Raw genomic sequence first — 12622 nt, 5'->3', positions numbered from 1 at the left:
TTCATCTGTAAAATAGGAATATTAGTATTTGCACTCTCTAGATACTCCACAGGGCTGTGATGGAGACAGATAACACTTTGTAAAACTGCATACAACATGAGATATTCTTGTACCATTCCTGCTGCCAGCTTTGTGATAACTTCAGTGTTCTATGACCAGATGGTGGCACAGTGGATAGAGTGTGGATCTAGAGTCAGAAAGACTACATTCTGTTGTTACTGTTCAGTCATTTTTCAGTTGTGTCTGACTTTTTGTGATCCCAGTTGGGGTATTCTGGGCAAAGATACTGGAGTGGTTTGCCATTTCCTTTTCCAACTTGTTTTATAGATGAGGAAACTGAAGTAAAAAGGTTTAAGTGACTTTCCCAAGGTGACATGGCTAGTAAATGTCTGAGAGCAGATTTGAACTCACAAATCCAGCCTCAGACACTTACTAAGTGTGTGACCCTGGGCAAGTCACTTAACCTCAGTTTCCTCAATTGTAAAATGGAGATAATAATAGCACATACCTTCTAGGATTTCTGTGAGGATTAAATGAGATAATGATTATAAAGTTCTTAGTACATTGTATATACCACATGAATGTTTTTAAAAAATGATATAACAAGTAAAAAGTGCATGGCACATAGTAAACACTATATAAATGTTAGCCTTTATTATTAGTAGTATCATAGGTAATAGTAGTAGTAGGTCCCTTCCAGCTTTAAATCTATGATCTGATGATCACATTCTAAGGAATGTGGTAAACAATTGTGTATTCTGACTTCTGATAATTATAATGAATCCTCTGATGAAAGAGAATTTTTATAATTGCCATAATCTAACATGCACATGAAGCTTTATATACTGCTGTTTCCTAATTTTTTCATACACTAGTTCTAAATTTGTTCTATTATGTCTTTAGGGATTAAGAGTGAACTCTCCTTTCTACTGGCCAAAACTGACCAGTGTAGGTATTGTGTTATATTAGAGGGTTAAGGCCTCAGATATGTACTAGCTGTGTGACTCTGGGCAAGTCACTTAGCCTTGTTTGCCTCAGTTTCTTCATCTGTAAAATGGTAAACTCTATTATGTTTGCCAAGAAAATCTCAAATGGAGTCATGAAGAGTCAAAGACAATTGAAATGACTGAATAACAAGTTGTATATGAGAGAGGATAGTAGACCTCTGAAAAAAGTTTATTTCATTAAATAATAAAGAGGGAAGAGGGAGAAAGGAAAGACAGGTGGGTAGAGCATCGGTCAGTGTAGGGCTTATGCTAAAATAACTGGGAAGTTCCAGTGTCTATGACACACCAGTGAAGCGTCTGGGACGTGCTAATGTGTCCTGGCACTAGCTACAGAATACCAGTTTAGATCATGAGTCATCCTTCAGGATCTCTGACAAACAATGATACAATTTACAAGATGCCACTGTTTGGAGGTCCATTCCAATTCAGGATGTCTTCCAGGAGGAAGACTGTTCATTGAGTGAAGCACAGTGTTGGTCATTAGAAGCTAAAGCCAGAACAACTCTGAGATATGAATCCCAGAAGGACACAACAGGAGGTGGTGGGGTGGAAGGGGATGGGACCGAGCAGGGCCAGTAGTGGGGAGTGGAAAGCTGCCAGCTATGTGGGTTGGCTGATAAGTACTTTCATCTGAATAAACAAGGCCGAGTCCTAGAGTCAAACAGTGGGATGGGAATTGTGGGGTTTAAGTTGTTAGGATCAAAGGTTAGATCTAAGAAGGAAGGCTGGGGTAGTAGATCTGAGTAATCTAGACTAACTACTTTAAGTTTTTTCCCCATAAGAGGCAAGCAGACTTGACTGAATTTATCTGGAAGCAAATAACTTTTGATTGTATTGAGTGCTCCTTGGTCTTCCAGGCACTATTACTTAGCCCAGGACCTGACATGTTCATGATAGCATAAAATAATTTGTCACCAGATCTTGTCACCATCTCTCCTGATCCACCCATTGAAATCTCCATAATTAGACATTGCTACTGGCATGGTGAGTTGAATGGGATCGTAGACCACAGATTTAGAGGTACAAGAGATTCTAGAAGCCATCTAATCTAATCTTCTCATTTAGTATATGGGAAAACAGGCCCACAGAGGTTAAATAGCATTTGAACTCAGACTCTCTGATTCCAAATGCAGTAAACTTTCCTCTAGGATCCTGCTTCAGTACATAGGTGCCTCTGAATTCTTGAAAGATATGCTAGAGAAGTACAAATTCTGTCAGGCTCTACCAGGCTAGAAAAGTTTCAAGTACAGGCCTAGTGAGAGATTGTGCACCTATTCTGGAAGGATTACCATACCTAAATTTAAATGGACTCAGCCCTACAAGATTGTGTTCAGTCATTTTCAGTTGTGTCAGATTCTTAATGATCCCATTTGGGTTTTTGGAGGGCAAATATGATGGAGTGGTTTGCTATTTCCTTCTTCAGTTCATTTATGGATGAGGAAACTGAGGCAAACAGGGTTAAGTGACTTACCCAGGGTCACACAGCTAGTGAGTACCTGAAGCCAGATTTGAACTCAGGAAAATGAGTCTTCCTGACTCTAGGTCTGGTGTTCTGTGCACTAGGGTGCCACCTAGCTGCCTACAAACATCTTAATGTTGCTGCTTTTTGCTTCATCATCATACCATCTCTGGATTGGTCACATTCCTGTATCATATTCTAAGCTGAACTATGAGAACAGGAAATGTCTTAACCTTGTCCACTAGCAGAGTAGTATAAGCTGCTCTTAGCAAGTGTTTAATGAATGTTTACTAATTTGAACCAAAGAAACTTCTCTATTACTAGAAAATAAAGACGGGTTAGATAAGTAGGTAACCTCCACCATAGTATGATTTGGAAGGTTCTCATAACCAACAAATATGTTCTAAGTCTGAAATTCCATAGAAATCCTGTTCCTTGACAGGATTATTATTATACTCCTATAAGTTAGATTTTACTAAGTTCTTATTTAAATTCAATTAAGTTAGGAAGGATAACACATTAAGCCATTGTTCTCCATTACTCTATTTTCACAGTTTAGCTTAATAAATTATTCTGCAGGATGGGAGGTGGGAATGGGAGAGGTGGGAAGACAGAGCAAGAAAAAGGTCTGGCGCATAAAGTATTAACAGAGACGGCTGGTTTTGGTGGGGTGATGGAGTAGAAAGCCCTAAACAAAAGCATTATAAAGACATTAGGTGACTAGGAGATGTAGCATTGAGTGGAAATGATTGGGGTGATGGAAGGTAATGAAGGAATGGAAGTCAAAAGGCAAATCTCCTAATTCACAATTTTTCTAATGCTGGAAACTCAATCAATGATGTTAGCTGTATCTGCCATCATCAATAAATATTTATTCAGTATGTTTCAATTCATTTTTAATTTTTTAATGAACAAAAATTATTTTTTTCTCCTTCCCATCCCACTGGAAAAAATGACAAATAAAATCTCTGAAACAAATATGCATAGTCAAACAAAGAAAATTCCCACATTAGCTGTATCCAAAAATATACCTCTCAGTCTGCATCCTAAGTCCATCACCTCTCTATTAGGAGGTAGGTAGAATTCTTAGTCATCAGTTCTCTGGAATTTGTAGTTGATCTTTTCAATAAGCAGAGTTCTTAAGTCTTTCAAAGTTATTTGTCTTTACAATGTCATTATGGTATAAATTGTTCTGATTTGGCTCACATCACTCTCCATTTTTAAAGATAATTATTGTCAGCTTTTTTAAAAAATTAGAAAACTACTCATTCATATCCTTTGACCATTTATCAGTTGGGAAAAGGCTTTTATTCTTATAAGTTTGAATTAGTTTGTATCACTTGGAAATGAAACCCTTATCAGAAAAATGTCCTGACAAGATTTTTTTCCTTTACCCATTTCCCCTTTAATTTTACTGCATGTTTCATATGTGCAAAACCTTTCTTATTTTATGTAACCAAACTTGTCCTCTTTATTTTGTGTGATCCTTTCTAACCCTTGTTTAGCCATGAACTGTTCCCCATTCACATATTTAAAAGGCAATTTCTTCATCATTCCTTTTATTTCTTTTGTCACCCTTTTTTTTCTAAGCCCTATAGTCATCTGGAAGTTATCTTGGAAAGTAGCATGAGATGCCATTGACTATTTTCTGCTAGTCTGCTGTCCAATTTTTTTTCCAGCTGTTTTTTGCTGATTAGTGACTTGGGGTCTTTGGGTTTATTCAATGCTAGGTTACTGTGCTCATCTGCTTCGATATGTTGTGTACCTAATCTATTCTAATGATTTTCCAAATCATTTTTATGAGTACTGCTTTGTAATATAGTATGAGACTCCTTGTCTATCTACTTTTCCCCCATTATTTTCCTTTTGCATGTCCAGGTGAATATTGTTATTTTTTTCCTAACTCTACAAAGCAATCCTTTGGTAGTTTGATTGGGATGGCATTGAATACATATATTTTATGTAGCATTGTCATTTTATTATATTGGCTCAACCTACTAGTGAACAATTAATATTTATCCAGTTATTTGACTGATTTATAATTGTCGTATCTTGCTAATTAGACTTCTAAGGACTTTTTATACTCTAGTTATTTTAAGTAGAATTTTTCTTTCTATCTCATCCTGCTGAGTCTCATTGGTGATATACAGAAATGTTGATGATTTATGTGGATATGTTTATATCTTACAACTTTGCTGGTTATTGTTTCAATTAATTTTTTAGCTGGCTGTCCAGGATTCCCTAAATAGATTATCATATCATCTGCTACAAGTGATAATTTTGTTTCCTCTGTCTATGCTTATTTCCTTGATTTTTTCTTGCCTTATTACTATAGCTCACCCTGTGGTGAGCTATAACAAGTGGTGGTTATAACAAGGCAACTAAGTGGTACAGAGGCTAGAGCACCAGGCCTGCAATTAGTTTAAACGTGGCCTCAGATACTTCTTAGCTGTGTGATCCTAGGCAAGTCACTTAACCTACTTTGCAACAAGATGTTAAGGAGGTAAAGAAATAGATCCACTTGATTGAAGCATAAGATATGTATATGTATATGTAAATGTATATTATGTATATGTATTATGCACACATGTATATGTAAATATATATATATATATGCATAGTTGTAAATAGCTGGAGACAAAGTTAGAAAAAAATGATATGGAGAGCCTTTACTGACCAGAAAAGGATTTTGGACTTTTATTACGCTGCTAATCATTTAAAGAGAATTATTAAAGGTATGAGAGAATGACATCCTCCATGGAAGATTGATCTGGTAGTGATGCCTTGGATAGATTAGAAAGATGAGATGAGGGAGGCAGGGGATAACAGGTAAGAGAGAGATGATTGATCCAGAGGAAGTGCTTAACTTTCTTTCTTTCTACTACAATGTTAAATGCATAGATATTAACAATAGTTTTAGATCAATGTGTGCTATGAGCAAATAATTTGAAACCAAAAGATATAGAATTAAATTAAGAGGGAGAAAGCCAGTGAATAAAAGAATACTTTTATTTCCTCACATTCTGACACTGACACTGTGCAAGGTGTTGGGGTTACAAAAAAGAAAAATGAACTACAGTATTCTGGATCACTTTTAATTTTACCTAAAATATATGTAGGTGAATAGATTTAGAGTTCCCACAATTTATCACAAAGCACAGGGATTTTCAAATTTTGTTATATATCTTATTATAATTTTGCTTGTCAGTTAAAGCTCTCCTTATCCTATTTTTCGAGTTTATCTCCTGTTATCCAGAAATACACATCTATATATGTGTATGCACATACATGTGAATGTCTATATGCATCTATGTACACTTGTATATAAATACATGTATATGCACATGCACATATGTATAAATATACATATATTCACATGTATTAGGCTTGTGAATAAATATTTGTCTATATCAACCAAAGGAAAAATCTCTCTTGTCTTTGGTTCGTTTCTGCAGGTCCTTTGAACATTACAACAAAGAACAGAAGTGCGTGATCATGTCAGAAAACAGCAAGACTTCCTCTGTTGAGAGGAAGAGAGATGTGGTTTTATTTGAAAAGAGAAGTATGCAAGTCTTCTTGTTCAACTTCCTTCTTAAGAAAGAGCCATGTACAACCTATTAATGCTTTTTCTTTCCCAAAGAGATGAGAATAGACTAAGTAGTGAGGGGTTACTTTGTTTTTGTAAGAAAGTGACCAGAGTGGTAAATTCTTCCTGGGCTAGATAAAAGGCTCTATAACATTTCCACTGAGGGAGGCTGACTGTCTTGGTTTCCACCTTCAGAATATGAATGAAGGGTTATTCAGATATCATTGGATACAAGTGTCCTGAGCTAGTGTGTACATATCTCTACCTATCTCTATTTGGTCTATATTCCTATCTTTGTATCTCTCTTTATGCATGTATCTATGTATGCATGGATCTGTCTATGTATCCATTTATATATGCATGTATGTGTGTATCATCTATCTATCTATCTATCTATCTATCTATCTATCTATCTATCTATCTATCTATCTATCTATGTCTGTCTGTCTATCCATCCATCCATACAGTGTATCTATATATGTATCTGTCTATCTAAATGTCCATATATCTATGTACCTATCATCTATTTATATGATGCATCTATTGATACATGTATGTATGTGTCTATCTATCTATCTAGTCCTTCCTGAGAGTATTATAGTAGAACCCTTTAATAGTATTACATTTTAACTCGGATAAAGAATAAACTAATCACAACTAGTGGTGTCCTACAAAAGGACAGCTGCCTGGGATTAGAAAACTCTATAGTGATGCAGTAGGTATTTATTGTTGACATTAGACAAATTTTATCCCAGTTGATTAATTTTGCTTAACTTATACCTTGATATAATAAGCAGTTTTCTATTTCTGGGATCCATAGAGCTCCATATAATATACTACAGATATCCCTGTTTCTACCCTAGTCCATTCCTCCAAAAAGAAAACCAGAGATTTTTGCAATATTTCCCTAGAATAAGAAAAAATCCAGTCAAAAACACATTGATGCACCTTCTTTCCATGACCATTCTACTTTTCTACTCTATCTTTGCTAGAGTACACTCTTACCCATGAAATATTTTACCTTCATTGTTTTGAGCTTGAAATACCACTTAACACTAAAACTTGCTGAGAATAGGCAGAGGTCCTAGGCTGAAATCTTAAGCTCTGCCACTTTTTCCCTTGTCTAACTTTGGGCAGAGTATTTCACCTCTCTGGGCCTCAGTTTCCACTAACATTCCTTCTAGCTCTTAATCTACGATCTGGTAGGTTTCACTGTGCATGAAATAGAGGCAGTATGAAGAACTCACCTTCCCAAATTCTAACATTTAGACATGTTACTTAAGACATAAGATAGGTCTTCAGATCAGACTTCAAAAGGTAATTGGTTTGGAAGGTGAGAGGCTTCTCTAGGTACATACCAAAAGCAAGAGCCAGAAGATGGCCTTTTCAATATTTGCTTTTTCTCTTGTAGAGCACTGAAACACTTTAACACAATTGGCCAGGATTTTTGCATGGAAAGTTATCACTGACAAATCACAGCTTGGGTGGTTTAGCTCACTGCCACTGGAGACAGAAGAAATGATCTTTTCAGGGAGTCTGACAGCAGCAATAATGCAGCTGTCCAAAATGTCAATTCTCTGTGCTATGGGATAACATATTAGCTTGTAATTAAGCAGATTTGTCTGTTTATCTGTGTATTTTCAGATTTATCTATTATGAAATAGTTTGACTGATGGGAATTTCTTTTCAGTATACCTTTCAGACTGCAAGAGTGGAAATGGAAGAAACTATAGAGGGACTTTGTCTAAAACTAAAAGTGGAATTACCTGCCAGAAATGGAGTGATCTTAGCCCTCATGTACCCAAGTAAGTTTTTTTTCCCCATCACTGTTCATGTGCTGTATTCAGGATAATTCAGTTATCCCCCAAACCAAATCAGACCTGTGGATGGGAATTAACATCACAGTGCTCATTATAGATGAGCATTGTCAAATGGATCAAACATTTAGAGCACAGTTCCAAAGTGGGAGTGGCCAAGGTCACCTCAGTTGGTCAGGTGGTTCAGTTAATAGCCCTGGGCCTGGAGTCAGGAAGACTTGAATTCAAATCCTATCTCACATACTCACTAGCTGTTTGATCATGGGTAAATCACTTAACCTCTGCCCACTGGATAAGGAAATGGCAAACCCATTCCAGCATCTTTGCCAAGAAAATGCCTTACTGGATCACAAAGAGTTGGATACAATTGTTGGACAACGATTGAACAACAACTAAAGTGGACCTGGTTAATTCCTTTTTGTCTAGAGTATTCATTTCCAAAATGGAGGTCCTGACCTCTTGAGCACCATGATCATCCAATCAGAGGGTGTAAAGATGGGCTACAGGCTACTTTCCTCCATAACCAATCCTAAGAGATATCTCCAACACAATCATATCTGCCTTTCACCCCTTTTTGCCCAGCATTCCTCCTCTCTATCCACTTCTATCACTGTGTAAGCTCCCAATTTTGACTCTTCCTCTCTGGGTATTGGCTCCTTAGGGCACTTACATTCTAACTCTGGCCCAGCACTATATAGTAATAGCTATGCAGATGTCATTGGTGAAATTCAAACATCTTTCTATTCCCATCCCCAGATCATCTCTCAACTTTATGACTGTGGCAAAAAATTCCTAATTGATCTCCCTGCCTCAGTTACCCCACTCCACTTCATTTCCACAGACCTTCCAAAATGACTTTCCTAAAGTATAGGTCTGACCATGCCACTCAGCTACTCAAACTCCCAACTGATCTAGGGTCAAATATCCCAGCCACTAATACTCAAAGGCCTTCACAAACTTGTCCCATCCTACTTTTTCAGCCTTATTATATATTACTCCCCATCCTGCACTATTTGGTTCAGCTATAATGATGATTTTTGTCTTATTGTTCATATTTATACAGAAACATCATTAAAATATACATACATATACAGGAAATTCTGGTATGACACCATCTATTAAGCAGAACTATGTAATCAAAGACAAATAAGTTTATATTGAAAACCTGCTGAACTGAAATCTGAGAAATTCAAATTTGCTTTTTTTAATTGTATATGGTAAATATCTATACAGAGGCATGATTCTTGCTTAAAAGCTGTTGTGCTCCCTCACTGTTATGACATATTATTTGAATGTTTTGCCCTGTATATCTCAATAAAAATCTATTTTTTTAAAAAAAGTTGTTCTTTTCAGCTAACTCAAGTTAACTGAATAATAGTTATCATATCCAAGCCTGACTTATTCTAAAGGACATACACAGGGCTTTTTTAAAAACCAAAATAAAATTCTTCTTCTTAAAATAAAGCTTGTAATTTTTCAGGGATAATGGGAGATAGCAGGGCATAATGAAGAGAGTTAGAGTCAACAATGCCTAAGTTCAAATCTTGCTTTTGATGCATACTAGTTATATGTAGTGTGCATATGACCATGGGCAATCAACCTCAGAGAATCCCCAGGAAAATGTCTAAGATTATGAATTAAATAGACAATTGCTTATCTGCATAGAATCTGAGAGTTTAAAGAAATATTTGTCTGGTGGTTTTCTTCTTGCTGGGAGGAACAGAAGCGTTTTCCTCAGTTTGTGAGATATAGAAGGTATGATAAATAGCAGGAGGCATTTTCCTAGATCAGTTTCAAAATTTTTTCTTCTAACTTTGTCTTCTTTGCTGAGAATTTCAACTACAAATATATTAAGAATCTCCGACTGGTGAGGTATTAGCTTTATCTTCCATAGGCAACTGGACAGAAGTTGATGGTAGGAATGGGTGAAGGATTTTATGGACCTGGAAAGTCACCATTTTCCCTCTGGTCTCTATATAGAGTTGATGATTCTGGATCTAGGCAAACATATATGTTAAGCATCTGTTCAGAGACCTGAAAGTAGAATAATAACATCAACAATAAATAATTTTATGTATTTGTTATATCATTTACATCATTATTTTATATTATATTATATAATTTTAATTTATTATAATTATGTGTAACATAAATTACAATATGCAATATAATGATGAATTGTAATATATCATATTATTTATACTTATTCTTCATAAATAATAAACAAATTTCTGACAAATCACAAAAATGGCAAAAATCCTACAGAAATTCCAGTTGTCATGTGAGTTCAAGTTGTTACAGAAATGGAGAGGTTGAATGGAATACTGGAAAAAGCTATATACCTATAACGATGTGAGACTTGGGTTTGAATCTTTTACTGGCTAGCTATGTGACCCAGGGTGAGTCAGTTATTCTCTGGGAACTTCAGTTTTCTCATTCATGATCAAATGAGATAATACATGTAAGGTGTTTTGCAAATCTTACAGCACCATGTAAATACTAGCTATTGTCTTTATTATTATTATAACCATTACAATATACCTATCTTGGAGGGAGAGTTTAGAAGGAAAGTAGCTTATGAAACTTCAGCTACAAGTGAGTTATTAGCATTCAACAAATGTGGATTATCTTATTCTCTGTGTATTAGGATGCTAAAAGCCTAAATCTCAGATTAGATGTGCCTCTTTTTCTGGCTTACAGAAACATATTCATTATTGAAATATAGGGATGGGGGCTGGAATTGAACACGTGATTTCATTGGTATAATAATGACATAATTATTATAGCTAATATTTATATAACACCTACTATGTGCCAGGGGCACTGTGCTAAATACTCTATAAATATTATCTCATTTTATCCTCATGACAATCCTGGGAGGTAGGTAATATATCCCCATTTTATAGCTGAAGAAACCGAGGTAAACAGGTTGTCCAGGGCCACACAACTAGCAGGCCAAATTTGAATTCAAGTCTTCCTGACTCCATGTCCAGCAGCTCTATCCACTGAACCACCTAATTTCCCCTAACAAAGTAAGTCAACATTTTCTCATTGATTGATAGTCCTGGAGTGTTGCTGGGAGCATTGTTTGGCTAGGTGCCTTACCTAGCTATCACACAAACAGTTTATGTCAGTCTTGGGACTTGAACCCAGGTCTTTCTCTTTTCCCACTATGCCATGAATATCTCTCCTAATTAACTATTGGTATTCAATTAAAGCATTCCCCTCTTTCCCCAGCTATGCACCAAGCAAATACCCAGATGCAGGACTGGAGAAAAACTACTGCAGAAATCCTGATGATGACGTTAAGGGACCTTGGTGCTATACCACAAATCCAGACATCAGATATGAATATTGTGATGTTCCTGAATGTGAAGGTCAGGCCTGTCTGTCTCTGTCTCTGTCTCTGTTTCTCTCTCTGTCTCTGTCTCTTCATTTCCTTCCTTCCTTGCTTCCTTCCTTCCTTCCTTCTTTCTATAAAGTAAGGCACACAGACATGTTGAATCTCAACAACATGTTGGAAGTAGCTTCAGAGAACCCATTGTTAACTTTTCATTGAGCACTTTGTAAATCCTTTGAGGTTATAAATCAAGGTTTGACTTATTGTTTTGTTGCTTATCTAGACTTAAGAAAGTGTTATTAATTCGGTCTGTGACATACTTTTTTTTTTCAGAAGAGTCAGCTATTAAGCTTTTACCAGCACACTCCTGTATTCATTAAAAAATTCCTTAATTGAGGTTGACTAGAAGAGGGGGTCTAGAGATTAAAATAATCTATGCTCTTAGCTCTTTCAAATATCTATAGTTACAAAGGTGGAGAGATTAGAACTGAATTAGGAAATAATCTTTTATTAGCCCTTCTTTGTTGGAAACTGTGTAGAAAGCAGGTGTAGACAGAAAGTGGCACTCAGCTATTTCTAATCTCATCTCTAGCTCCAGTTTCTCATCTGTGTTTGTTCCTCCCATCCTCCTTCTCCCACCCACTACCCTCATTTTGGCTTTATTACCTTCATTCATTTCAACCTCTCTCTGCATTTCCACGCAACTCACCATGCCAGATGAATGCATGCATTGCAGTGGTGAAAACTATCGAGGCACCATTTCAAAGACAGAATCTGGAATTGAGTGTCAGCCTTGGGACTCCCAGGAACCACATTCTCATGAGTACATCCCTTCCAAGTAAGTCTTTCCAGAAGAAAAGAAAGCAGTCAAAATTAACTCTGATCCACACAGGTGTTTCTAATGACTAATTCTTATTCATCCAAGAAGTGACTGGAAGATGAGAAGCCATTGCTTATGAGCTTCAGATCTCAGAAATCTCCCTTCTCCCCCTGACTTTTTTATGATGACGACATAAAGGAAGAAGCCAAGGCAAAATAGCAGAAGACTAGAATGGTGCCATATCTACCAGCCTCAACTATTCTCATTCTTGCATTCATTCCTTTGACACTTATCACATGCTCTGTTCTCGTCATCAGGTATAGGTGAATTAGACCCAAGACCCACCAGCCCTTTTCCCACTAGCTGAGTAATATTTTTTTTTTTTTGAGGGAATAGGGGGAAAGGTGGTTATCTTTTGATATACAGCAGAAGTACTGATGCAATCAATTGCATCTGCATTCCCTAGATGCCCTCCTACCCAGATGTTGTGCATCCCAAAGGAATCTTTTGTTATCAGAATAAGGGACCATCTGTGCTTGCTTTTGCTTCTGCTTCCCTGGGGTCCTATTTTTCCTACTCTGTGAACACTCTGC

The 12622-nt window shown here is 36.5% G+C and overlaps 1 protein-coding gene across 2 annotated transcripts in view; it reads left to right on the top strand.

Annotated features, from left to right (window-relative positions):
* Positions 1-12622, top strand: part of PLG (plasminogen) — a 65514-nt gene that overhangs the window by 16725 nt on the left and 36167 nt on the right. For both annotated transcript variants that reach the window (XM_072637703.1, XM_072637702.1), the window contains exons 3-6: positions 5922-6028; positions 7743-7857; positions 11107-11246; positions 11927-12047. In XM_072637703.1, coding sequence (XP_072493804.1) covers positions 5922-6028; positions 7743-7857; positions 11107-11246; positions 11927-12047 — 483 coding nt within the window. The remainder of the gene's footprint in view (positions 1-5921; positions 6029-7742; positions 7858-11106; positions 11247-11926; positions 12048-12622) is intronic.

This window comes from Notamacropus eugenii, chromosome 2 (genome assembly GCF_028372415.1).
Source record: "Notamacropus eugenii isolate mMacEug1 chromosome 2, mMacEug1.pri_v2, whole genome shotgun sequence".
Lineage (NCBI taxonomy): Eukaryota > Metazoa > Chordata > Mammalia > Diprotodontia > Macropodidae > Notamacropus > Notamacropus eugenii.
This window is presented reverse-complemented; position numbering and strand designations above follow the sequence as displayed.